Source organism: Onychostoma macrolepis, chromosome 01 (assembly GCF_012432095.1).
Source record: "Onychostoma macrolepis isolate SWU-2019 chromosome 01, ASM1243209v1, whole genome shotgun sequence".
Taxonomy (NCBI): Eukaryota; Metazoa; Chordata; class Actinopteri; order Cypriniformes; family Cyprinidae; genus Onychostoma; species Onychostoma macrolepis.
The window spans coordinates 39,238,467-39,264,594 of NC_081155.1; the positions used below are offsets into that span (position 1 = coordinate 39,238,467).

A 26,128-nucleotide genomic window follows, 5' to 3' on the forward strand; every position below is an offset into this window, starting at 1 on the left:
GTATATTTGTACTGTGTGTGTGTGTGTGTGTGTATATATATGTATGTGTGTGTGTATATATATATATATATATATATATATATATATATATATATATATATATATATATATATATATATATATATATATATATATATATATATATATATGTGTGTGTGTGTGTGTGTGTGTGTGTGTGTGTATACATACACACAGTACAAATATATATGTGTATATATATATATATATATAAATAAACACACATATGCATGTATATATTTCAGAAAAATACGTTATGTTTATATATATATATATATATATATATAACAAATTATATGAATATAAATACATGTACATATTTTCAAAATGTATACTGTATGTGTATATTTATACATAAATACATATACAAAGTACACACAAATATATTATGTAAACAAAAACTTATTTTGAATGTGATTAATTGTTTGACAGCACTAATATATGAAATCTAGGGGTGAAATGTGTCCAGGACCCTGAGGTTTTTTTAAACCCGTAAAACTACAGTCCATGATATACAAGCATCAAATAGTCAAAATCTCGCAAGGCTGCCACACATTCACTCTTTATAGGTTCTTTACAAAGTTAGTTAATCTCTTTCCTTGATCCTTTTAAATCAAACAAACAATAATAAGCAGGAAAGAACAATATGAATAGAAATTACCTCCATTCCTCCATCAATCTGGTTGAACTCTCTCATTGGTTCATTCAGACTATGTAATTTCAAGATCTGTAATCTCATTGGTCCCTATTTTGAGTTTGGCTAAAACTGGCTACTTTGATTTCACAGATGCAAAATTTGTATTAATATACGAGAAGCCCTGAAATTCTTCTTGGTCCAGGTTTTGAATCACTTCCTGGTCAGGAGGAGTCAGGACGGGAGGATGGCGGGTGAAAAAACGATCAAAGTTCTCTGCGTCTCGACCGCACTGTGGAGAAGACGAGAGAAGAGAGATGTGGGATGGGAAAAATGATGGTACGGCGTGAGCAAGCAAACAAGGAATTCATGACTAATGGAAGCTTCAAATGTGGGAAAATAACTGAAAAAAAAAAAAAAAAATTTATTCAGACGTGTGATAATAGTAACAGTACTTCTATAGTAAGAATCTTAATTGAGTGAATGTGTAATGATAGAAAATGATGAGCACATACCTACATTGCATAACTAAAATACATGCACATACTGTCAGTCAAACACCTTTTTTGAGCCTCGTTTGAGTTCATGCACATCATTTTCTGTGTTAGAAACATATTTCTGATGCTGCTAATTGTTGTGCTGCTAGAAGTCAGCACTTAAAAAAAACCATTTCGTTTTCAGGTGATGAATGTGCAGCATTCAGAAAAATGTGATCCGTGGAATTGGACAATTCCAAGTGTTCAAAAAGAAGTGAGAGGGTGAAGAGCAGGGATTGTGAGAAAATAAAAAGGGATCCGTTTCCAAATCACTTACCTTTAAATGGGTAAATGGACTTTTGATTCAATATTTGAATGTTTTTCTTTTAACTCACCTCACACTTCTTTAATGCAGAATTATGTGGGGGCGGGACTTACTAAAATTGGCCAATCAGCCCACAGTCAAATGCATTATCAGAAATATATGCTTAGACTTTAGAGCAAAGAACAAAATGACAACCTAACCTTAACCTGAATCAGGCAGCACTGTCACAGGGAGATCTATGCACACATAGACTTATCATGAATAAATCAATTAATTAAATCAAACCTGTTGAAATACTCGTATGCAATCTGGTAAAAAGGGCTTAGGAATGATCCACTTTTAAGAACGATACAAAAAGTGGGAGACACATTAAAAATCTCATCAGCCTCTCTTCACATATACAACATGATTTCAAATGCCTAGTTGCCATGGATACACTCATTCAAGATACCATTTGAAAGCTTAAAAACAAATAACTAGCATTATTGTCAGTTTATAATTAAACCTAAACTTTGTTGCACATCATGTGTCACTGAAGACTGGAGTAATGATGCTGAAAATTCAGCTTCGCCATCACATGAATTAATTACACTTTAAAACATAAAATAGAACACAGTTATTTTAAATTGTATTTTTTTTTTTTTTTTACTGTTTATACTATATTTTGATCAAACAAGTATAGTCCTCGTAATCATAAAAGACTACTTTAAAAACCATTTAAAAAACTTATTGAACGATACTGTGATATGTGTGTGTAATATATATACATATATATATAACTGCGCACATAAATTGACTATACTATACTAAATATTTACTTTACTATACTAAACTCATATATATATATGTATAGTTTTTTATTTTATTTTATTTTTTAATTAAAGATTACTTTTCTTCTGTTGGTCAGCAGTATTGGGCACATGCTGTGCTAGGCGCAGCTTGGGTCATGAATATGAATTAATTTAAGTAATGCAGATGTTGGCAGATAAGCAGTGCATTAGCATTAATCACTTGCACATTGTTCAGCCAAAGCAGCTGGTTGGCTTTGAAACAGCATATGTATCATTTTATCATTGAAAATTGTGCTCTATGTCTTTAAAATGAATACAATAATATATTTTAGTGTGATTTAAGTGTCTGAATACATTTTTGGGTCACTGTAAATCCACATCCTGAGTCAACCCGCAAAATCCACATAGTAAAATGTTTAAATTCTTAAAATGCTCCATTATAGTTTTCTGCAGAATTTCAGTATAAATATGAAAGCAAACCTTCACTGCCTCACATATTTGTGTTTTCATAATCTTTGTGGTTTAACAGCAGAGCATGAAGTGATGCTTTACTTCCTGCACTGAGCATTTTGGAACCACAGCATCTTGGCCACACACACCAAATCTTCTCTAAAAAATTAGACACATGAATAATGAAGGTATTCTCCACCACGTGTACTAGGAACAAGAAAAGTGTAAAAAGGATGCTATTTTATTGCCACGTGCTACAATACACTCACCTGATAAAACACACACACACAGTCTAGTATATGTGGTTCACGGGGACTCTCCATAGGCGTAATGGTTTTTATACTGTACAAACTGTATGTGCTATTGCCCTACACCAACCCTACACCTAGCCCTACCCCTTACAGGAAACTACTGGCAACACACACACACAAAATTCACAGCTGCATTATTACTTACTGCTTTGGGTTTGAAGGGAGGCTGAACTTCCTTATTTTGCAGTTTTTCCCAGTCCATGTAGCGGAAGAAAGCGTGTTCCTTAATGTCTCGCTCTCCCTCCGGTCCACAGCCCAGACGCTTCCCTGGATGCTTGGTCATCAGCTGCCAACACGTAACAGTGTCTGTTAGTGTATGCAAGAATGTATACAGATAAGAATGTATAATGTGTGTGTTTGTGTGTGTCACCTACCCCCTTGCATATGGCCACTGCTTCTTTGGACATGGATTTGGGGTAAGACACATGATGCTCCATGATGGACTGGAAAAGCTCATCTTCATCCTCACCATCAAAAGGGGGCTAAAGAGGAGGAAGCACACTGGCATCACTGCATCTATCACAATTACATACTTACTTCTGACAATGGCTCAGAATGATAAGTTGGCATTAGTTTACCTGTCCTGCCAGCATTTCATAGAGGAGAACTCCATAAGCCCACCAGTCGACAGACCTGCCATACGGCTGATATGCAATGATCTGTAACACAGGAGAGCATATATATGCCTTGTGCGCACTAACATACACTCAGTGTAATTCACATAACACACTCATACTGTATATCAACACACACCTCTGGGGCGATGTAATCTGGAGTGCCACAGAAGGTTTTGGTTGTGGCCCCATCAAACATGTTCTCTTTGCACATGCCAAAATCTGCTATTTTAATGTGGCCTTCAGCGTCCAACATCACATTATCCAGCTTCAGATCTCTACACAAACCCAGAAAACAAACATTAGTAAATATTTGCTCTGACAACAATTTGAGTATGTTTCTTTACTAAATAATGCAATGCATCACGAAATATGAGATTAAATTGAATTATTTTGGTATTTTAAAATATGACAAATTAACTGGAGGGACAATTTACATAAGTAGAATATTGACAAATATTTGTATTATTATTAATGCATAATGCTTTGTGTATTATAACAGATTATTAAATACTGCAATTGTTGCATATAATTTTTATGCTTAGATTCACAAACAATCATTTCACCTGTAAATAATGCCCTTTGAATGAAGAAAGAACAAGCCGATGGCAATCTCTGCAGCATAGAACCTGATGGTAAAAAAAAAAAAAATTACTGATTTGACACATGAATATATATAAATAACACACACAAAAAACACATCGATAACCATAATTGATGACTATGAAGTTTACTTTTATAAAATGGGAAAAATAAAGTAATGTTTTAAAACACTTTGTAAGCTTTTGTAATGTTTCTGAAAGATTTTGTGAAATTAAAAATAACTGTTTTCTATTTTAATATATCTATAATAATAAAATGTCATTTATTCCTATGATGGCAAAGCTGAATTTCCAGTAGCCATTATTCCAGTTTTAAAATAATAATCTGGAATATTATTTTGTGCAATAAATAATTAAATGTATAATTTTAACAAATAAAAAAAAAAAAAAATTCAATTTTGCCATCATTTAACTGTTTTGTGTTTGTTTTTATTAGTGAATACATACACAGCATGGGGTTCCTTAAATTTTCCCACTTGTTGTATTTGATACATCAAATCTCCACCATTGATATACTCCATCACAAAGTAAAGACGGTCCTACAAACAACAACAACACAATTGATCATAGGTTTATAATGTGTTTTTCATGTGTATGTGAATCAGCTTAGTACAGAGAGAGCGTGATGTGTACCATGGTCTGAAAGCACGAGTGGAGATGGGTGAGGAAGGGTGGTTTGCCAGAGAGAGCGAGAACTCGCTTCTCCACCATAGTGCATTCCACATCATCATCCTGAATGACCACATCCTTCTTCAAGATCTTCACTGCGTACAGCTCATCTGAGCCTTTACGCTCGGACAGCATCACCTGCAGAAAGAGAAAAGGAGAACATGATTATTGTGATACTGATATAGTGATTTAAATAATTGTATAATTATTTATTATTTAAATTGAAAAACAAGTATGTGACCCTGGACCACAAAACCAGTCTTAAGTCGCTGGGGTATATTTGTAGCAATAGCCAAAAATACATTGTATGGGTCAAAATTATCCATTTTTATTTTATGCCAAAAATCATTAGGATATTAAATAAAGATCATGTTCCATGAAGATACTTTGTAAATTGCTTACCGTAAATGTATCAAAACTTAATTTTTGATTAGTAATAATATGCATTGCTAAGAACTTCATTTGGACAACTTTAAAAGTGTTTTTCTCAATATTTAGATTTTTTTGCACCCTCAGATTCCAGATTTTCAAATAGTTGTATGTATATTAATTATTCAGCTTTCAGATGATGTATGAATCTCAATTTCGAAAAATTGACACTTAAGACTGGTTTTGTGGTCCAGGGTCACATATACTAATTTATTGAGCAATTATGTATAATTGATTTGATGATATTAAAATTACATTATATAAAGCCTACAAATGGCATTATGTTCTGGATTTAATTGATAAATAATCTTTTTCAATTATTTACTGATAAATGTGAGTAATAATGAGTGTAATGAGAGTTTTTGTTTGTTTTTTTTCAATTTCTGACTATTCAGCCAGTCTTTAAAAATAACTTTTAGAGGACTATTAAAAGGTTTTTATGAATACGAACCATTTTTAAAGTCTCATATGTTCATCATAGTTAGAGTTATTTGATCAAAAATACTGTAAAACAGTAGTATTGTGAAATATTATTACGATTTAAAATAACTTTTTGCTATTTTAAAATGTAATTTATTCCTGTGATGGTAAAGCTGAATTTTCAGCATCATTACTGCAGTTTTCAGTGTCACATGATCCTTCAGAAATCATTCTAATGCGCTGATTTGCTGTTCAAGAAAGATTTCTTAATATTATCAATATTGAAAACAGTTTTGCTGTTTAATATTCTATTTATACATTTTTTTTTGATATTCTTTAATGAAAGTTTGAAAGAATTTAAAACCGAAATCTTTTGTAACCTAATTTCCTTTAAAAAAGAAAAAAGAAAAAAAAACCCTGACTTTTGAACTGCATTTAATCTCAAAAGCAGTACCGCCGCTCCCTATACGCAAAGTACGCAGTACGTAGGGCACCAACTCCCAGGGGGGCACCATCCCATTTGCTCCAAAAACACACACACATATATATATATATATATATATATATATATATATATATATATATATATATATATATGTATATATGTTCATGTTTATATTTTTATTTATGTATATCATTATAAAAAATGCATTTTACAGTGAACACAGTAGGCAGCAGGCTAAGCACACGTGACGCGCCGTTCCCGCATCCGCGCTCGCGACCGATTAATAATTATAATGTTAATTAATAATTATATGATTTCATTGAATAACACTGTTAAAATACATAATGTAATACAAAATAAACCATTTATGTACATTACATTACAAATGCCTGGAAAGGGCGCCAAAGGCCTGGTAATTACTGCTGTTACAGTTACAGGACCATCAAATCCTTGTTTAATAGACCCTTTTTCTGTTAGTAAACAATGTGACGTTTTTCTGTGGGCGGGGCTTAGCTGGAGGCAGAAAGATTCCACTGACCGCTTCACTAAAGCTAGCTATGAGGTTTGTTTACCTTGTTTTTTTAACAATGGCTGGAGAAAATCCGATTTTACCTGCATATGTTAGGTCACTCACTGTGCAGGACCATTATTGTTATTTAAATAAGTTAACTTTAACAGACAAAGTCAGATTGGCTGACCATTGATGGACGATCTGACAGGATTAACGTTAGAGAAACTCACCTGTGTCTATCTAGTCAAGAAGATGTAGATTTCAACTTCAGCAGGCTATTTTTACAGCTAACGTTATGTGAGAGTGAACTGGGCCAAAATACAAAAAGTAAGTTAAACATTCAATGTGATGGATATATTATTTGAAGATGTATGTATCATGGCCAAATACGTTAGTTATTTTAAAGTATATACATCCTGTAAATTATGTAAGTTAAGTTTACAATACTTTATTCACATCTTCCTTTAAATGTACTGTATGTAGTTTCTGGAAATAAACATTCCAGAAATTCATTTTGAACTTTCTGTATTTGATTATTCTTTCTTACTAAGTTCTTAGAAAGTCCAGCCGCTATCAATCACAACAATATATATTAGAGATGATTAAGCATATAAATCGTCAGTTTGTTGTTTTACACACATGCACACAGACATTATTTCATAGTTGTGAGATGCATAAGAAATCTTTAGACACGTAACACAAACCATAATCCATAACAACAAAAGACAATACTTTATTTAACCTTTTCTGATAAGAAGTGTGCGCTGCAAACACAGCATTTCTGAAGATAGTTTCTGTCCAGTCCTCTCGTTTTATTGCGTTTAACCACAGCTGTTGTCGGATTTGTGTCCGGCAGTGGCAGCAGGTAACTTATGCGTAAAAATTTCAAATTGGAGCCTGTACTACATAGATTTTTGCATCCAACATCACAACAAGATGATATTTTAAGCTCCTCATGTAGCCGAATCTGCACTGGTTTGAATGGGCCGCCTCCAGTTTTCCCTTTGTTTTGCCTCCAGCTAGCGCGGTGACGTAATCGTGACGTCGGCGCAAGAAGGGTCTATAATGACCAAACATTTAGGCTAATTCAAATATCCACTTAATCTTTCATTTTTGGCCACCTTTTTGCGATATAAATGCTACAGCCTCTATAATTTCTTCAACAAAAACATGTTGACATCACAAAAATGAACCATGGTTTTATCATAGTAAAACTGCTTAATTTTCTTTTGCATGATTTCTGAATGCTTGAGACTATAAAATCAATCAAACAACTGTATTAATAAAATCGTAGCCAGCCATAGGTAACTGTCTAGAGCTACAGTTGTATTTGTAATTTGTAAATAATATAATTTAATTACTATTTATTTATTTATTAACTTTTATATTTTATTAAAGTTCTATTTTAACTCCTATGTGCGTTTATTATTATTATTATTATTACTACTTCCATAATATTTGATTATGGAGGGGGCACAACAATACAATTCTGCTTAGGGCACCCATTTGGCCAGCAGCGGCCCTGTCAAAAAGTAACATGTTAGCTTTGGCAGACCTTACACTAACACAGATTTGTGCATGAATGAATGGTGTGTCCTACCTTGCCAAAGCTGCCTTTGCCCAGCACCATGATGAAGTTGAAGTCTGAGAGCTTCATGCGGTCTTGGTTGCCATTGGCATCGTATTTGGAGATGTCATTCTTTGAAGAGCCATCTGTATTCTTAATGCCAGGGCCAATCTTGGCTCTCTGGAGAGTTTAAAAATGTCAATACAAATCAGAATACCGTCAGAAAGGGAAGAAAGATACAAGTAAAAAAAAAAAAAAAGTGTGAAAATACAAATTAAAAGGGACGTGGATTTCACCTCAAATTTCTGCCGCAGTTCTTCATTGCCCTCCTCTCCATCTGGTGGAACTGGAACGTTGAAATACTCTCCTTCCTCTTGGCCCAGCAACTTAAACCTACAATCCAAACAGATGAAGAGGATGGCCACAATCCTCGAGCGCGGAGGTCTCACGTGTAGGAGGTATCTGGTATCTGTTAGTGCTTACCATCCGTCGACACCTTGTTTCTGCAGCTCAGAGATGCCAAAAGACATCGACCCCATGAAGTCATTTCTGCTGGTCAGATCCCAATCCCACACCTCCACTGACAAACGCCTGTCTTTATCTGTATCTCTGAGGTTACTATAGTAACAGAAAGATGGAAACAGACATCGCACATGTGAAACAAACATCCACATCCATTCCACACAAATGAATGCACTTGATTTATTTGCCACTCACAAGCTGAAGTGTTCGTCCCAGGTAGGATTGAGGGAGCACTTGATGGTTTTGGTCTTCTGCTTGCTCTCACTCTTTGGGTCTGGAATTAATTTAAGCTTGACGTATGGATCTGACAGACCGTTTGGATCCATTGGCACCAAGTTACGAGCTTCCTTGACTATAATTTAAAATGCAAAAAAATATCATTTGAAAACCAATGGATGAAGTATTATATGAACTTTAACTGTTGTATCTTCATGTGCAATTTGTATTTCAAAGTATTATTTATATAATATTCAAATATTTATTAACATATTGTTTTATTCATTTTGTTGTGTGTGTTTGTAATTTTTAATAGTTTTTGTTGTTTGAAACATTTCTATGTAATGTAATACTATTCTATTTCTATTTCTATTTACTTAAACTAATACCCAAAATAAAAAAAGTTTTATAAAGCAATAAGCCCCAAGAAGCCGTGGTTTACAGTGAATTGATAACAGCTAAGGGGCGTTGTTAGGCACGACGCGAAGCGGAGTTATAAATTCTGTTATAATTTCACTGTAAACCACGGCTTCACGGGGCTTATTGCTTTTATAAAACGGTTATACCATATATGTAGTAAGGTTTCACAAAATAAAACAGAGCAAATAAAGTGTAATGATATAAATAAAAACAGTATTCTTCCACCGAACAATGTAGTTCCTTAGAAAAGGTTGGGGTTGCAAGAAAATGGTTGCCAAGCAACACACAAAAGTAAACAAAGGTGTATGTTTGTAAAGTAATTTACACGAATACACGAGCTTCGAATGTGGCTCAACCAATCAGAATCAAGGACCGGAACTATCCGTTTTATAAAAATAGAACTAACATTACTAAAACTGAAATATAACGAAATTCTAGCTAAACAGAAATATTTAAAAACAACAAAAACCAATAAAAAGCACATAAAATTACTACAACTGTCAAATAACTAAAATAAAACCAAGTTTAAGTTTTCAAAAATATTCATATTTTATTTAATTTGATTTCAATTACTTTCTGTTTTTTGGTGTTTGTGCATTGCTAGGTGGATGCTAAGGGTTGTTTCTATGTGCGGTTGTTAGGCTGTTGTGGGGGTTACTATATTTTAACAATGTCATCAACATATTAATTCCAAAGAATCTGTAAGTTTTCTATAAATGAACAGCGAAGTGTATGAAGCTTCTATCTATATACTCAGGCCTCTAAATGTAGCTGTAGAGAGCTGATGCATGGGTGAACTGGTGTGTGTGTGTGTGTGTGTGAATGGGATGTGGGGCAATCGTTGGCGGATTGATCTCATGTTTCCAGAGGATGCAGTTTCTGCCCAAGGCAAAAAGAGCTGAGAAAAACACAGACTCGTTTAGAACACTTTGTTGCCGAGCTGTGTGCGTGTGTGCATTTTTTTAAACCGAGTGATAAAAGCATTTTCATGAAAACAAATTTCAGTTTTTTAATCAAATTTACCACACAAAGACCTAGAAATCTTCTTTAGCTAAGCCTAAAACATGCAAACATCACTATTATTGCAACATTGCCATTTAATACTCTTATACTGGTTTGCATGCTTAGCTGAAATTTTCAGCTAGAAAAGCAGTTTGCTTTCTGCCCTGCTGATAGATTAGATATCCCACAACAGCACTAACACGCACAACGAACACTGACGATATTTGCTTATAACATTAGATATTCAAAACTAGCGCAGCTGTGGGTTCTCTAGTTTCTGAACAAAGCCTTTCCTCACTAATCCAGTCAAGAAAATTATTATCAGAGTATTTGTTTGAAAAAGCTACTGACCAATTATTAAAATGATTAAAAAGTCACATTAAAATCCGGTGCAGTGAGCATTTTTAGAAGTGTATCTCTTTAAAATCAATAAAACCTTTATCTATCCATGTCGGGACTAAATATCCACACACTGACAGCGTAGCTACATAGTAGTTTCAGGGGTTGTAAAATGTTTTGTCAATTAACCAATCCTGTTATTTATGTAGTATCATCTAAATGAACTTTGAAAAATTGAATCAAGACAAATGATTTAATATTAATACCCAATTCTATTGTTTAAATCACTCCTCAAAATAAAACAGAATTAAAGCACTCCAACTCTGCTGGAAACAAGCCTCAGCTTAAACTAGTCTAAGATGCTTTGCAGGTCCAAATTGGTTTGAGCTGGTCTTCAGAGATGAACAAATTTGCATTCAGCTAGATTAGATTACACCAGCTGGTTTCTTAGCCTGACGTTCTGAAAACAGTAAAAAGTGGCCAAAATTCCTCTAAAACCAACTCAAAATTTGAAGTCGGTATGCTGTTTTTGAAAAAGTCTCTTATGCTCAACAAAGCTGCATTTATTTGATCAAAAATACAATAAAAATGTTTAAAGTGCCTGTCCTATTTTAATATATTTGATGATATGGCTAAACTGACCTTTCAGCAGCCACTACTCTCCATTAATGTCACATGATCCTTCGGAAATCATTCTAATTTGCTGATTTGATGATCTTCATATTAAGTTGAAAAGCATGTGACATTGATAATTTTCTTCTGAATTTTTTGATCAGTAGAAAGCTCAAAAGAACAGCATTTATTTGAAATTGAAATCTTTTGCAACATTATGAATAGCTTTACGGTCACGATTTACTGTATTATTTTTTGGGTGGTTATAACATGTGCCATGTGGTTGCTAGGGTATTCCAGACAGTTGCTAGGGTGTTCTGAGTGGCTGTTACTGGAGGTTGTTCTAAACCACTAAATTGGCTTAATTTAAGAATTAATTTAAGAGTCAGTGAAATATCCCCATTGTAATATATATATAAAAATGTGTGTGGAGGGGGGGATGGGGGGACGACGACTCACCGGTCACGGTGAGAACATTATTTGTGATACTAGCAATAAGCTGCAGACGTCCTCTCCTCTCGGTGTGGTCTGTTCCACACAGGCTGGGGACATTCTCCACGCATCGCTTATGAATATTCATCATACAAGCTGCAGAAAACCACACACAATTAGATTGACAGCATTACACATGCAGCGTTTGTTTCTCACTCACTACTTACTAAGAAATGCCCACACAATCACCATAGACACCAGGACACACACACACACACACACACACACACACACACACCCACAGACACACAAAGATCACACCCACACAAGTTAACATACAGAACACTAAATAGATTGTATTTACACATGTACTGCACATTAAATGATTTAAACAACTGAACGATTCAAAAACAATACATGTTTATATATGCTTACAGCTGTGCCATTTTTCATTATATAGAATATTTATATAAGCTTTCAGATTTTTCTTTTCTTTTAATTAGTTAAAAATATAAATCTGTTTACATGGATATATTTTTAGTCTCATACAGAACAAACATTTTGCATTTCATGCATCATTTTCAAATGATCAAACAGATGAGTAGATCAAACAGCGTATTATGTAGTGCATGATCATAACCAGCAGAGGTCACTGTATGAGGGCTTTCGCTGTTCAGTGTGTGTGTATTGTGTGTGTGTGTGTGTGTGTGTGTGTGTACGCAGGTTTAGACTTACTGTCACATTTCATCCCCTGGTGTATGAGCCCGTACAGTAGAGAACCACAGTGGTCACAGAATGTGGGGCTGGAGTATGTGTGTACCTTGAACTTATGCTTACTTCGAGGGTCCTATGACACAAAAACACCGTTTCTTATCAAAATAAGAAACTACTTAAACAGGAGAGTGAAATTACTAAACCTTAGGTTACAACAATAATGCAGAATCAAACACAGATGCAGTCACAATGCAAGGTATAGCGGAAATATATAGTACATATAAATTAAAAAAATAAATAAATAAATATATATATATATATATATATATATATATATATATAGTGTAAGGGCTGAGACATAAATTAATCACACCATGAACTTCTCAATTCATATAAAGATTTGAGAGAAGGAAAAAATATAGCTTTACAGACACAGACACACACACACACATATATATGCGTGTGTGTGTCTGTAAAGCTATATTTTTTTTCCTTCTCTCAAATCTTTATATGAATTGAGAAGTTCATGGTGTGGATTAATTTATGTCTCAGCCCTTACTCCCACCTGAACATGTAAAACATCTGAAATAACAGCTATATCTGCCTAAAATCACTGTTGCTTAAAATAATTTCATTACATACTGATTTCATTACATACATTTAATAGTGAAGGTGACAGTTATAAATTCATTGCATCACAGCAAGTACATTAGAAACAGAAGTAACACCTACACCAACACAGTATACTTTAATAGTTTTTATTAATATTTTGAATATTAATATAAAATCGATAGCTTTTCTATTTTTATTTGAATTTTACTTTTAGTAATTATTTTGTCATTTTTATTAGTTTTTGTTTTAAATAATATCAGGTTAGACTAAATTAAAAATCAAGCTCTGCAACTGATAGCAAGATTTACAAGAGGGAATTTAACAAACAATGAAGTGAATTCTGCAGCATTATATAATTGTCATGATACATTCCTACAGCTAGGGGGCGCCAATATAGAAACTCAAAGAAATAATGTACTGCAAAGATTATTATAAAAAAAATAAAATGCAGCTATGTGAAGAAGCATAATTTTGACTGTTGCTTTTCCTTTGTTTAAATAATTCCAGCAAGTGCAAATTCAACAAAAGCAAGTTAGTGGTCTAATTATTCAGCACCTTCTCTGTGTTCTTCAAGCTTCCGTAAAGGAGTCATTAGTGAAAGGGTCAAGGATCAAAGCTTTCCTACAAATCAGCACCACACAACGGAGATGCAACAAATATCACTTGTGAAGTACAGTATCATTCACGGGAAACAAAGATAATTGGCTGCAACGCAGAAACAAAGCACAACACAGGAAGTGCGCGTGTGCGCCTGCATTTACACATATAGGGAGGAAGCGTGGTTATAAATAGAGATTAGAGAAGAGAAAACTGATGCCTCTGACTGTTTGCATGTGAATATATAATGCAAGCAAACACATGAGGAACATGATTAGTGTTAAGCTTCATTAAACAGTACATAATCAGTTACCACTGAATAAATATTTAAACTGCTCACCAAGCAGTGTGTCTACTTAAGTGTGTGAGTGTGTGTGTACTGCTTAGTCACAGGAAGAAGTTTCTTCAACTGAAAAGGAAGTGTATTTCATTATCAGAAAAGATGGCGCAAGAGAAGCCAGAAGGGGGGCGGATGAGGGAGTTTCTAGTGCATGTGTTCACAGACTTTACTTACATCTGATGCAGGGCCCTTGTCGGCCCCGGGGCAGGAGAAAGTAACAAACTCATGGCAGCGCTTGTGGACCACAAAACCGCACACTGGGGGAGGGAGAGAGAGAGAGAGAGAGAGAGAGAGAGAGAGAGAGAGAGAGAGAGCGCTTCATTAGAACATTTTTGAACATTTCCATCATTGTGCACAATATTTTAAAGAAAGACAGCACAAGCACATTTTTAAGCCAAGTTTGTTGGGCTTTTATGATAAAACTATAGAGTAGACATATTGTTCAGAATGAAGACAAATGTTGATGTCACAGGTTCACTTGTTGTTGTTTACTTGTTGCTCCATTAGTGCTGGGTAACCGGTGGCATTTGTTTGCAGATGCCATGTGGTTAGATATTAGTGACTCCAAATTTTGTGTGTGTAGTGACTCTGTTTATGATATTTTTATGATTTTATTATGATACTGAAAAGTTTGAGATGACATTTGTGCATCTAGCTATTCACATCAATCAGTGTTGTTTCAATATTTTTATATAATATTTCTTAATGTTTTGAAATAACTTTCATTTTTATATTTTCAGTTTTCACTTAAATTTTTAAGTTTTGAGTATTTTTTATGTAGGTTCATAATTTTTGTTAATTTTTTATATTTCTATTTAGCTTTTTTTCAGTTTTAATTTTAATATATCAACTTAGTTATTTTATTTCAGTCTAATTTCTAAGTTTAAACATATTTATATAAACATGCATGTAAATATTACATTTTAATATTTATATATATACACTATAATTATATTCTATTGTTAACTTTCTAACTATAAACAACACTGACATGAATCTAAGTAGTTTAAGATGTTGCATAAAATATAAGCTTTAAAAGTTTGTTTTTACTACGTTGTAATTTTTCTAAAGTTTTCATTCTTACTAGGGTTTGTTTTAAATATTTCTATTTAGTTTTAAAATTTTTGTTCTTTTTTCAGTTCTAATATTTACAGTATATTTATATATTTCAAATCTATTCCTATTAAATGTAAAAGTAAACAATAACAATGACATGAATCTCAGTAGTTTGAGTATTCTTCACACCACCCTGTAATGTTCTAGGTCTTATTTGCATATAAGCACAAATGTAAAACTATCAATCTATCAACAAATAAAAGTCATCATATGTAATTAAACTTCTTCGTAACTTCATTCATATGTAATTAGGCTTCAGCTGCATTGTGAACTTGAGCCAAGCATTTTGTCTTCCGGCTTATGTTTGCATAATTGCCCAATTTGCCTATTACTTGATCATAAATCTCACAACCTAAGGTTGTAACAGAATGTGTCTCTGAAAATCTAATACTCTCTAGACGTTATTATAAAGTCACCAAAACCCCAAATTATCTGGTCAGTCCAAACAGGTTCATATTCGGCAGTTATTGGTAGGGGTCAAAAAAGGGTGACATTCACACCTTAATCTCTGTATACAATGTTAAACTAGCATTAGGTAAAACTATGAATACATAACACAAGCTAAAAAAGTCCATATTTCTAAATAACCATGGAGTTCATGTAGGCTTAAATTAACTTTTCACATTTTCTGTGGAACATTTTTAAACGTTAAACAAATCAGAAAACAATCAGAATAATGCACAAAATGATAAATGTATACATTGACTTCACTGTAAATCACTTCAAAATGTGTCAAATGAATGTAAAAGTAGAGGCATCAAAGAATTTCTATTTATGATATAAACATTGTTAATAAGTTAATACTTTAACAGATAATGCTCTTGTTCAAAAATATGGCATAGGATGGGATAAAAAAAAAAAAAATGATTGAAGCTTTTTTTTTTTTAATCTGCTCTTTGTAATAATAATCGGTCTAACAGTGTGGTAAGTAAAGCCTATAATCATAAACCGCTAATGATCATTTGCCAGCTAAGCCCTGATCAGCAGTGAACACTCCAAAAATCCTGGGGCCTGTACCATGAAGCCGGTTTAGCTGGCTAGTCAGGTAAGTTTCAGTTTATTTTGCGCCAAATCTGGGTTTTAGGTACCATGAAAGTGGTTTGGCTTTTAGCAGTGTTCATCGCCATAGTAACTTATGCTCCACGGCTAACCTGCTCCAGGGCAGGCTATGTTCTGGTTTAGAGAACATAGCCGAAATGACCAATCAGCTTCAAGCAAAGTGACACATCTCTGACGCAATAAAGCCACTCTTCCAGTTTCTCTTACTCCAAATTAAAGGACGCTACATAGTAAAACATTTTTAAAGATAAAATCATCTGATTATTTTTTTAATTATTTTATATTATATTATTATACCCTTAATCCATTACACAAGCCAGCTTAGTTTAATAGTAATTATTAAGCTTTTATTTAAAATCAATGTAAACATATAGATAATATGCAATATAAATAAGTTTTAGAATCAATAGCTTTAAACATGACTACATATGAGCTTAGAAGTGTTTTTATACCTATAAATATTATCAACTCTATAAACTAACTTTACAACTTTTACTTGCACTTATATGGTAAGATGTTTTCTTTAAGTTTTCCTCTTTCATGGACAGATCGTTTCATGATCGTGTTGTGTAAATGTGTTTAAATTCTTCATATCGTTCAATCTTTTAATCTTCACACTGACTCTCTCACAAGAAGTGAATCATAGTTTTAAGGCATGTGATTGGCTGCTCATTACTGATGTCACACTTTCATGTGCATGCGCTCCATTAGCGCAGGATTAAGCCTGAGTTGACAGAGAAAGTTGGTACCAACAAAGCCGGATTGGACTGGTTTGGTTTCGTCAACTCAAAACTAATCCTATAACCCTGAGTTTGTTCAGCCACCATCGTGGTACAGGCCCCTGGTCTTAACAAGTATATTTGTCTTATTTGTATGGTTAAAATTAGGGATGCACCGATACGGAGCTCATGTACTCGTACTCGTTAAAATGCCCTGATACCAAACGTCGATAGCACACAGCATGCGATAAGTGCCATATTCAGACAAAGAAACACAGACAACAGAAAAACAGACAGCAGAATGGAGTTATTAGAGATTAAGGATGTCTACAAAGTATATGTATGCAATGAATATAATGTTAAACTTTCGGTATTAATGCCTGTATAGCTATTGTGCGCAAGCTGATAAGCAAAGCACGCTGAGTGGCTTGAGGGCGCAGATGCTCGAGCTTGTCGAGTGAATATCCCTTTCTCACAGACATCACTGGAAAGTTTGTACTTTGGTCGGATATGTCAAAAACAAGTAAGTAAAACAATGCACAAGTTACTTAATGGTAGGGAGAGAGAGAGCACTTCTGTGTGATCTTTATTGATGTTCACATAGCACGCATCATTTGAATTAAAACTAAATCGTAAAAATAAGACAACTTATAGGGGCATTCATTCACTATAAACAATTTATTTTCAACCTTAAGCATACATGACTTTCTGGCGAAAGTGAAACTAGGGTGCTAGTGAAATGCGCTAGGGTGTACTGTACTTGTCCCTCTCATTCTGCACCAGTACAAATACGTGCGCGCGCTGCACATGTTTTGCTTGCTTCATGAGTGATTCTGCATTATATGAGTGGCTTTGAAATCTAAATCGCAGCATGTTTCAGATGAAAAAATAAAATAAAAATCGCGACTTCTATTTCTGAAAATAGCAGGACACTATAGTTCATTTATGTAAGTGAGGATAACAAAATAAAGTAAACTGTGACATATTATACCCAAAAATTCTTCATACAGTGGACTACCAGTAAAACTGATACAAATGTGGGACCAAAAATTATTCAGACAGAGTCTGGGAAAAGTTCAGGTTTGCATGAACCTGGCTGACAGCATGCCCAGGAGACTACAGGCTGTCATTAATGCTAAGGGTTGCCCGACAGAGTATTGATATTTGTGTAAATATTGTCATACTAACAGCTGTCTGAATACTTTTTGGTTGATTGTACTCCATTACATACCTTTCTATCAAAGTCATCTGACATTATCAAGCTGAATTTGTTCTGACACAGTTTAACTCTGAGTTCTTGTCATATTTTATTACCATTTCCTAAACTATAGCGAATAAACTGTGATAATGTGAGAAATGTTGAAGGTGTCTGAATAAATTTTGGTTTGACTATCTATTTGATAAATGGAGTTAACCAATTAACATTTTTTGGTTTCTGTACCCAATATTTAAAACATTTACAAATACAATGAAAATATCGGTATCGGTACTCAGTATCGGCAAGTACCAAAATTTAAAGTATCGGTATCAGGCGAGTACTGGAAAAAGTGGGATCAGTGCATCCCTAGTTAAAATATCTAAAAATCCTTGAATCATGATCATTTTACTTGAGAAGCAACACAGCATGAAATATTTAGCATATCTTTAAAACAAGTCTATTTTTTCTTATTGCACTGACAGTTTTTTCCCCATGAATTTTACAAATAAACAAGTTAAAGTGAACAAATCTGACAGTGCAGTAAAACAAAAAACACTTGTCAACAAGTCAAGTGTGCAGTAAGCACAGCTTACAAGGGGTAGTTTTGGAGGTAAAAGGAGTCCAGCTTGCAGACAATATTATTGTTTTTTTTTTTTGCAGGTGTCATAGATCAGATTATTTAAATAGCTATGATGGTTGACTACTTAGCCGTCAAGAACATGCCCAGTCATAATTCCAAAAAAATAAAATAAAAATTATTATTATATATATATATATATATATATATATATATATATATATATATATATATATATATATATATATATATATATATATATATATATATATATATATATATATATATATATATATATATATATATATATATATATATATATATATATATATATATATATATATATATACACACACACACATTTATATAGAAGCCTATCTAGTAACACTTTATAATAAGAATCAATTTGTTACCATTAGTTAACTACATTAGTTAACATGAACTAACAATATAAAATACTTCAAGAATTAATTATTCTTAGTTCATTTTAACATTATTAAAATCAAAAGTTGAATCTGTCTATATTTAATAGACTTCAGCTGATAAGAATTAACAATAAACGGTTGCATTTTTAATTATTAACTACGAATACAACTGTGTGTACAATTTTGGTACTGACAAATAAAACTGGCCTGGCAACCATAAAGAAAGAAATAACAATCAGATAAACTCTCTCTCTCTCACACACACACACGCACACACGCACACACGCACACGCACACACGCACGTTTCTGTGAATTGTGGGGACTTTCCATAGACTTCTATTACTTTTATAGTGACTTATATATTTTCTATTTTCTATCCCCTAACCCAACCCTAACCCTTACAGAAAAGTTGTTTGCATTGTTACACTTTCAGATAAACATCATTTATTGTTTTTAATAATTTTTTTTCTCCTCGCGGGGACCGAAGGCCGGTCCCCACAATGTCAAAAATTTCAGGTTTTACTTAAGGGGTGTGCGATATATATAGTTTGCGATAATATCGTAATTATTGTTTTAAAGATGTGCGATTTGACATATTTTGGAAAAAAACATTCAAAACTTCTACAGAGCGGATGTATTATGTGAAATCTAGATTAGTGCACGTGCACATTTAGGCCCTTTCCCAAAATGGAACACTTCATGTGCACTTGCAGTCTTACGAACTTACAATGGTCGCCGTGTGTGCATGTCCGTTAAGTCCATGAGACCGTAGGGTGTCCCATTCCTCATTTTAGCGTTCAGAAGGGCCGAGCCCGCACAGGGGCAAGCTCCGCGGCAGACTTCTACCCGACAGTCAAAGCGGCATTACATCACAAAAGTGCGGACTTTTTAAGACCACGAGGGTTTAGGGTGCCATTTGGGACACAGCGTAAGAGTGCGTTCTTTCACTGCATGATTCAGTCTATTAAAATACATTTAGAATGATAACAAATTCAAGACATGGGGGCAGAAAATGTGTATATTTATACCACTTCATATAGTTTATCAATTTCACACAAAGTGCTGTTTTTTTCTCCAAAAAAATACTATGATTACAAATGTGATATTGATTTTTTAGTTAATTAAGAGACTTTAATTTTAGACACCATATTGCCTGTTTTTGTGCTATTTTGTCAACAAAAATAATTCCAAAAAGCCACAGCACTGTTTTGCGTCTCTGAGCAACTTGACACGGTTTCATTCCTGAATGAATCAACCGTTTAAAATATGATTCGGTTCAATCGCAAAGACTCACTTATCAACAGTGACTTGCTGCCACCTACTAGCGAGTTTAGTTTGACATTTAAAGTACCTTTTTATTATTTAAATAATTTCAAATATCAGTATTTAACGTTTTAGGTTTAATATATCAAAACATTATTAATGCATTTGTAACTGCAGGTTAAAGCATTCATGTCCTGCATTAAACTAAACAGTGTGTAAATTCATCTAAATGCCACTTCAGATGCAGATTGTTTCCTCTGCATTGCTAAGATGAATTATGTTGATACTGACTTCATTTGCTTGGTAACAGCCTAAAGGTCTTATTATTCTAATCCACTGATTAAATTTAAGAATTTTATTCAAAAGATAAATGCACACTTTTAGAAAAAAAATGGCTTCATAAAAGGTAAAAACGCTCATAAAAAGGTAAAAATCTATTTAAACTTATTGGAAAAGGTAAATTTTATCAGTGTGAACTGACCAAAATACAGAATATAAAGAATATCAAAAACTTTAGGAGTCAGCTTTCCACAGCAGTCCTTTAGATACCAGCACAATAACACACATAGCAAAATATCGTCTAATTATCGTTATCAATAAAATATCAAGTTATTATTTTTGTCAATAGCGCACACCCCTAGTTTTACTATCCTTGTGGCTGACATTTGGCCCCCTCAATGTAGCATAAACAAGTACACACACACACACACACACACACACACACAAAACATCACAGGCCTTCAGACTTTAATCACTGGGAACTAGCATTCATTATTAACCAGACTATTAAATATGTATTGTTTGACAAATTATTTATGAGGTTGATAACCCAATGGCAACTGTTGCAATCTGTGATTTAGCTACAAACCTGTTTCACAAAAATGCTATTTCTGTCCATTTTGCACACACATGTAGTGTACATTTTAGCCTTCTGAACACCTGGCTGAACTGGACAGGCCAGGTAAACATACATACAGGGGTAGAGGTGAGGGAAGGAACCACAGTCTGGTATGCTCTGACATTCCAGCCATAGGAATGCATGTGTAGTTACATAAAGGAGGTGGCAGGGACGTTTGAGTCACAGCGGCCAGACTGAAGCTAAAGGATCTCCCCTTCACATGTAAATAGTCTATTCTACTTGACACACCCTTCCCCTTTTCTAGAGAAGCATTCCAGGACATTCCCTCTTAAATCTGTCAGTTGTTGCCTAGCAACAAGACCTAAGGGTTAAAGAGTGTGGAACTGTTCTCTCCGCTAAATGTCAAGTTTATAGTCTGCCTCAGTTTAACTCTTGACAATATCACAATTATACACATGTAGAGGAGAGTGGGATAAGATGCATGACTCCCTTAATCTAGCAAACTGTATACAATTTTTGCCATGTGATTATACACACCGCCATTGGTAAGATCTTTTTATTGTTTTTGAAATAAGTATGCTCACCAAGGCTGGGTTTATTTGATCAAAAACACAGTAAAAACAGTCATATTTTAAAATATTATTAATAGCTTCTCTTTTTCATTACATTTTAATGTGTAATTTATTCCTGCAATAAAATTTCCATTCTAATATGCTGATTTGCTGCTCCACTAATATTTCTTATGATCATCAAGGTTGAAAACAGTTGTGATGCTTAGTATTTTTGTGGAAACCTTGAAAACTGTGATTTTTTTTTCAGAATTAAGTGATGAATAGAAAGTTCAGAAGAACAGAATTTATTTGAAATAATCTTCTGTAATATTATAAATGTCTTTACTGTTACTTTTGATCAATTTAATGGATTACCATGGAATGAAAAAATAATTTCTCTCTCTCAAAAAAAAAATAAAAATAAAATATCTTACTAACCCCCAAATTTGGAACTATAGTTCTTGTGGAAAGGGCCTTTAAAAAAGCATTTTCTACAAAGCATGTAAAATGAAGCAAATTTCACAAAAGACATCTGAGGTGGCGCTCAGGAAAAAGAAAAGAAAGCCCACCATTCAAGTATTGATTCATCTTTATGTATTTATGTACAACACTAACTTTTTAAGTATTCCCAATGATTCAACCTGCCTGTGGACATCACAGCTTCTCCCTAACCTACTTTTTATAGAAATCTTGAGTTATAAACATCTTGAAATATAATTTGGCATATTAACTTCATTTAACTTCAGTGGCACAGCTTTGCATTTGTGTACTGTGTTGTACACTGTATTGTGTACACTCTGTCAGTTTAAATCTAGATTAAAGACCCATCTTTTTAGCCTGGCTTACACATAACGCGTGTCGCTTCTATTATTCAAATCCGTTAAAGTTGTTAGGCTGCATTAATTAGATCAACCGGAACCGGGAACACTCCCCATAACACACGATGTACTCGTTACATCGTCAGTTGAATGGCATCTACGCTAATATTTGTTTGTTTCTTTCCTAGTCTGTTTCTCAGTCCGTATCCGATCAGATGGTGGATCAGCACCAAGAGATGATGTCTACAGCCCTGATCGTCAGCGGAGACCAGGACACCCAGATGACCCCCAGAGATATATCCCTAGATATATCAACCAAAAATAACAAAATAACTAAAATATAATAAAATACCTAACTACATAATACTACTATTGTTAGAAATTGCAACAAAATTAAAATAGAAATATAAACTTTTGAACTGCGGGTTTCGTCTGGTCAGAGGAGAACTGGCCCCGACTGAGCCTGGTTTCTCCCAAGGTTTTTCTCCATTCTGTCACAGAGGAGTTTTGGTTCCTTGCCGCTGTCGCCTCTGGCTTGCTCAGTTGGGGACACTTAATTTCTAGCGATTATCGCCGATTTGATTGCACAGCTACTATTTAAACTAAACTGAGCTAGACAATGACATCTCTGAATTCAATAATGAAATGCCTTTAACTGAAAATTGAGTGTTTAATCTTATCATTATACATTACTGACACTCTATCCTCCAATTTGATACTGTTAAGTGCTTTGACACAATCTGCATTGTAAAAGCGCTATATAAATAAAGGTGACTTGACTTGACTTGACTACTGTTATGATAAGACTCTTTCCTACCATGACATCTTCGACATGTTTTCTTTGGAAGCTGAGCAAGTTTGAACCTGCACAGTATCTAGTAGTTCAACCTTTGGTGCATCTCAAACACTAAAATATGGCACAGCAGTGACAGAAAAGCTGCTTTTGCATAGGCAGACTAATTAATTAGATGTGCGATTACCACCTAGAACATCACGAACACTACTACACCCTTGCCAGTTAAATCTGAATTGCTCCTGAGCTTCCTGGACAATACGGACCACATGCTTAGATACAACACACCAAAGAGAAATTAAGAAAATGACAACTGTGTTTGCAAATATCACCACCACGATGCTAAGGTGTTTCAGTTGCAAGGACATTGCTATGTGGTTGCTAGAGAGTTCTGTATGGTTGCTAGGATTGTTCTCAGATTTGGCTCAGATACCTCCTTCGGTGAAAGTTCAAAGTAAGTTTAACTGGCACGAATGGAAAATTGAGTTTCGGTTTACAGGGAATGCTCTCAGAAGTTTATGAACAAAGGTGCTTCCAAGTAACACGTTCATTCATAATGTCTTTAATAATATCCTCAAAACTTCAGCATGAAAACCTTATTTATATCATTCATCATTTGTGTATTTTTTTTTTCTTGAAACATCTTAGTTGGATGTTTGTTTAAAGTTTTTTAAAGTTGAAAGAATATCCAAAAGTAACATTTGCACAATGTTTGCAATATGATAAAGGATTTTTAAAAACTGGAAAGATAAAACATTTTGAACATTCAGAGAAACGTTTTTTAGAACAATGTGAACATTAGCAAAACATTCTTAGAACATTTTACATTAGGTGGGTTGCAAGTCTACTGTCATAGCAGGAAAATAAAACTCTATATGCAAGTAAGAGAATGCAATTAACCATAAGATTATGTATTGTTAGGATAAAAAATAAGCAGGCAATGTTTAAAAGGGAAGAGAAAAGCTTCCTGTATCTTTTCTTGTTGACGTCAAAGGCTACGCATCCAATTGAATCAAACTCTAATGTATGTTGGTGCAAAATCTCCTGTCGTTTGGTACACTCTCAGAAATAAAGGTACAAACACTGTCACTGGGGCGGTACCTTTTCAAAGGGTACATGTTTGTACCTAAAGGGTCCATTTTGGTACCTTAAAAGGTACATATTAGTACTTAAAGTTAGGGCTGGGCGGTATATCGAGTTTGTACGATATATCGGTATATTTTTTATAAGCGATACGGTATGAAGCAATACCATTAATATCGATGTACAGTAGTTTGATACGAGCGCATCTTAAAAATATCTAAGGAGGACATGGACTGAACTGCTGCAGAGAAAGTGCATAATACAATTTGTTCTAAACATGTGACAAACTTTATATGAAGGGCTTTAAAAAACACGTAAGATATAGTAGCCTATAGTTTATAGTTTGAGTTTAAAGCGGCTCTGACAGAAAGGCTGTGTGTGCCGCTGACAGAGACGCGCTGTTTAATGTGTCTGAGACGTGCTGTTTTCCTAAATGCATAACTTACATTTCACAGGTATATTCTCCATCTGTAAATGTTAGAAAGCCATGGAAATATTTCCATTTTGCTGTCAGAAGTGCATGAGCCTTCTGCTTTGAGATTCTCCGCTAAACTTCACAGACTTCATTTAGAACGAGCTAAACAGACAGAGCAATGAAATAGGAGCGCAATAACTAAAATATACATTTTGCTGAAATATTTGTAGTTGGACAATGTGACATACGTAGAATTTTAAACCTCCAAGTAAGTGTATGCCTATGTGTATGATAGCACTGTAAAGTGTAATGGGGTAATCAAAATAGCCTTTTTACTCAGTCTGTGCCGTTTTATTATTGTCATTTAGTAAATATAACTTCTGCTTCAAAAGGATTATTTTAGTTTTTTAGATTGCAATGTTACAGTTTTAGAATGTAATGTTTTTTAACCCTTTTTTTGCACATAATATGCCTACATGCTTGCATATACTTATTTGTTTAATCCAAATAAAAAAATACCGAGATATATACCGTAAACGGCAAATCAGCCAAAAATACCGAGATATGAATTTTTGCTCATATCGCCCAGCCCTACTTAAAGTGTACATATTTGAACCAACCTGGTCTCATAAAAATACGTACCTCTGCGCACTTTTTGTGCGACACCGTTTTATGTACCTTGCTGCACGTTTTGCCGCAGTTTCAAATAGAAATGTCCACTGAGTGGCGCTAAAACACAGTGAATCCTGGCACGTTTTTATTACGCAGATATTGGTACGTATTGCTGTTTTTTTATTACGTTGCTTCTGATACATATTGCGGCGGTTCAGAATTCAAATATCCGGGGACTGTCGCTAAAAGTTAATGCTCTATCGTGTTGGAAATATGCCCTACACCAAATCCAGCCCTAAACCTACCCGATAGTGTTAACAAATGCAAAACTGATATAAAAACGTATTTGCTGATGCAACTGTGCCATTTGAACTTCCTTTTACGCAGATTTTAACTGCTTTGTCGAACCGTAGTTACACGGGATTCGAACCAGTGCTTCTCGTCTCTTAAGTCCGTCTCCGTACTCAGTGAGCAACCGAACAAACTTATCTATGAAAACCCATAGATATGAAGCTGGATGTGTGCGATGCTAACATTCAAAAGCATCAGTTTTCAAATCTCCCAGCATATT

At 34.2% G+C, this 26,128-nt stretch overlaps 1 protein-coding gene across 2 annotated transcripts in view; it reads right to left on the reverse strand.

The window, feature by feature from the left end:
- prkcba (protein kinase C, beta a) overlaps positions 1-26,128 on the reverse strand; it is a 38,548-nt gene that overhangs the window by 6,218 nt on the left and 6,202 nt on the right. The window contains exons 3-17 of one of the 2 annotated variants that reach the window (XM_058774101.1): positions 14,243-14,325; positions 12,541-12,652; positions 11,833-11,961; positions 8,980-9,136; positions 8,746-8,880; positions 8,559-8,655; positions 8,296-8,442; positions 4,855-5,028; positions 4,669-4,760; positions 4,186-4,248; positions 3,759-3,897; positions 3,584-3,664; positions 3,380-3,487; positions 3,151-3,291; positions 157-944 (exon numbers count right to left, since the gene is read on the reverse strand). In XM_058774101.1, coding sequence (XP_058630084.1) covers positions 789-944; positions 3,151-3,291; positions 3,380-3,487; positions 3,584-3,664; positions 3,759-3,897; positions 4,186-4,248; positions 4,669-4,760; positions 4,855-5,028; positions 8,296-8,442; positions 8,559-8,655; positions 8,746-8,880; positions 8,980-9,136; positions 11,833-11,961; positions 12,541-12,652; positions 14,243-14,325 — 1,814 coding nt within the window. In that variant the 3' untranslated portion in view covers positions 157-788. Of the gene's footprint in view, positions 1-156; positions 945-3,150; positions 3,292-3,379; positions 3,488-3,583; positions 3,665-3,758; positions 3,898-4,185; positions 4,249-4,668; positions 4,761-4,854; positions 5,029-8,295; positions 8,443-8,558; positions 8,656-8,745; positions 8,881-8,979; positions 9,137-11,832; positions 11,962-12,540; positions 12,653-14,242; positions 14,326-26,128 lie in introns of those variants that run through there. The other variant, XM_058774109.1, reaches the window with a different exon arrangement.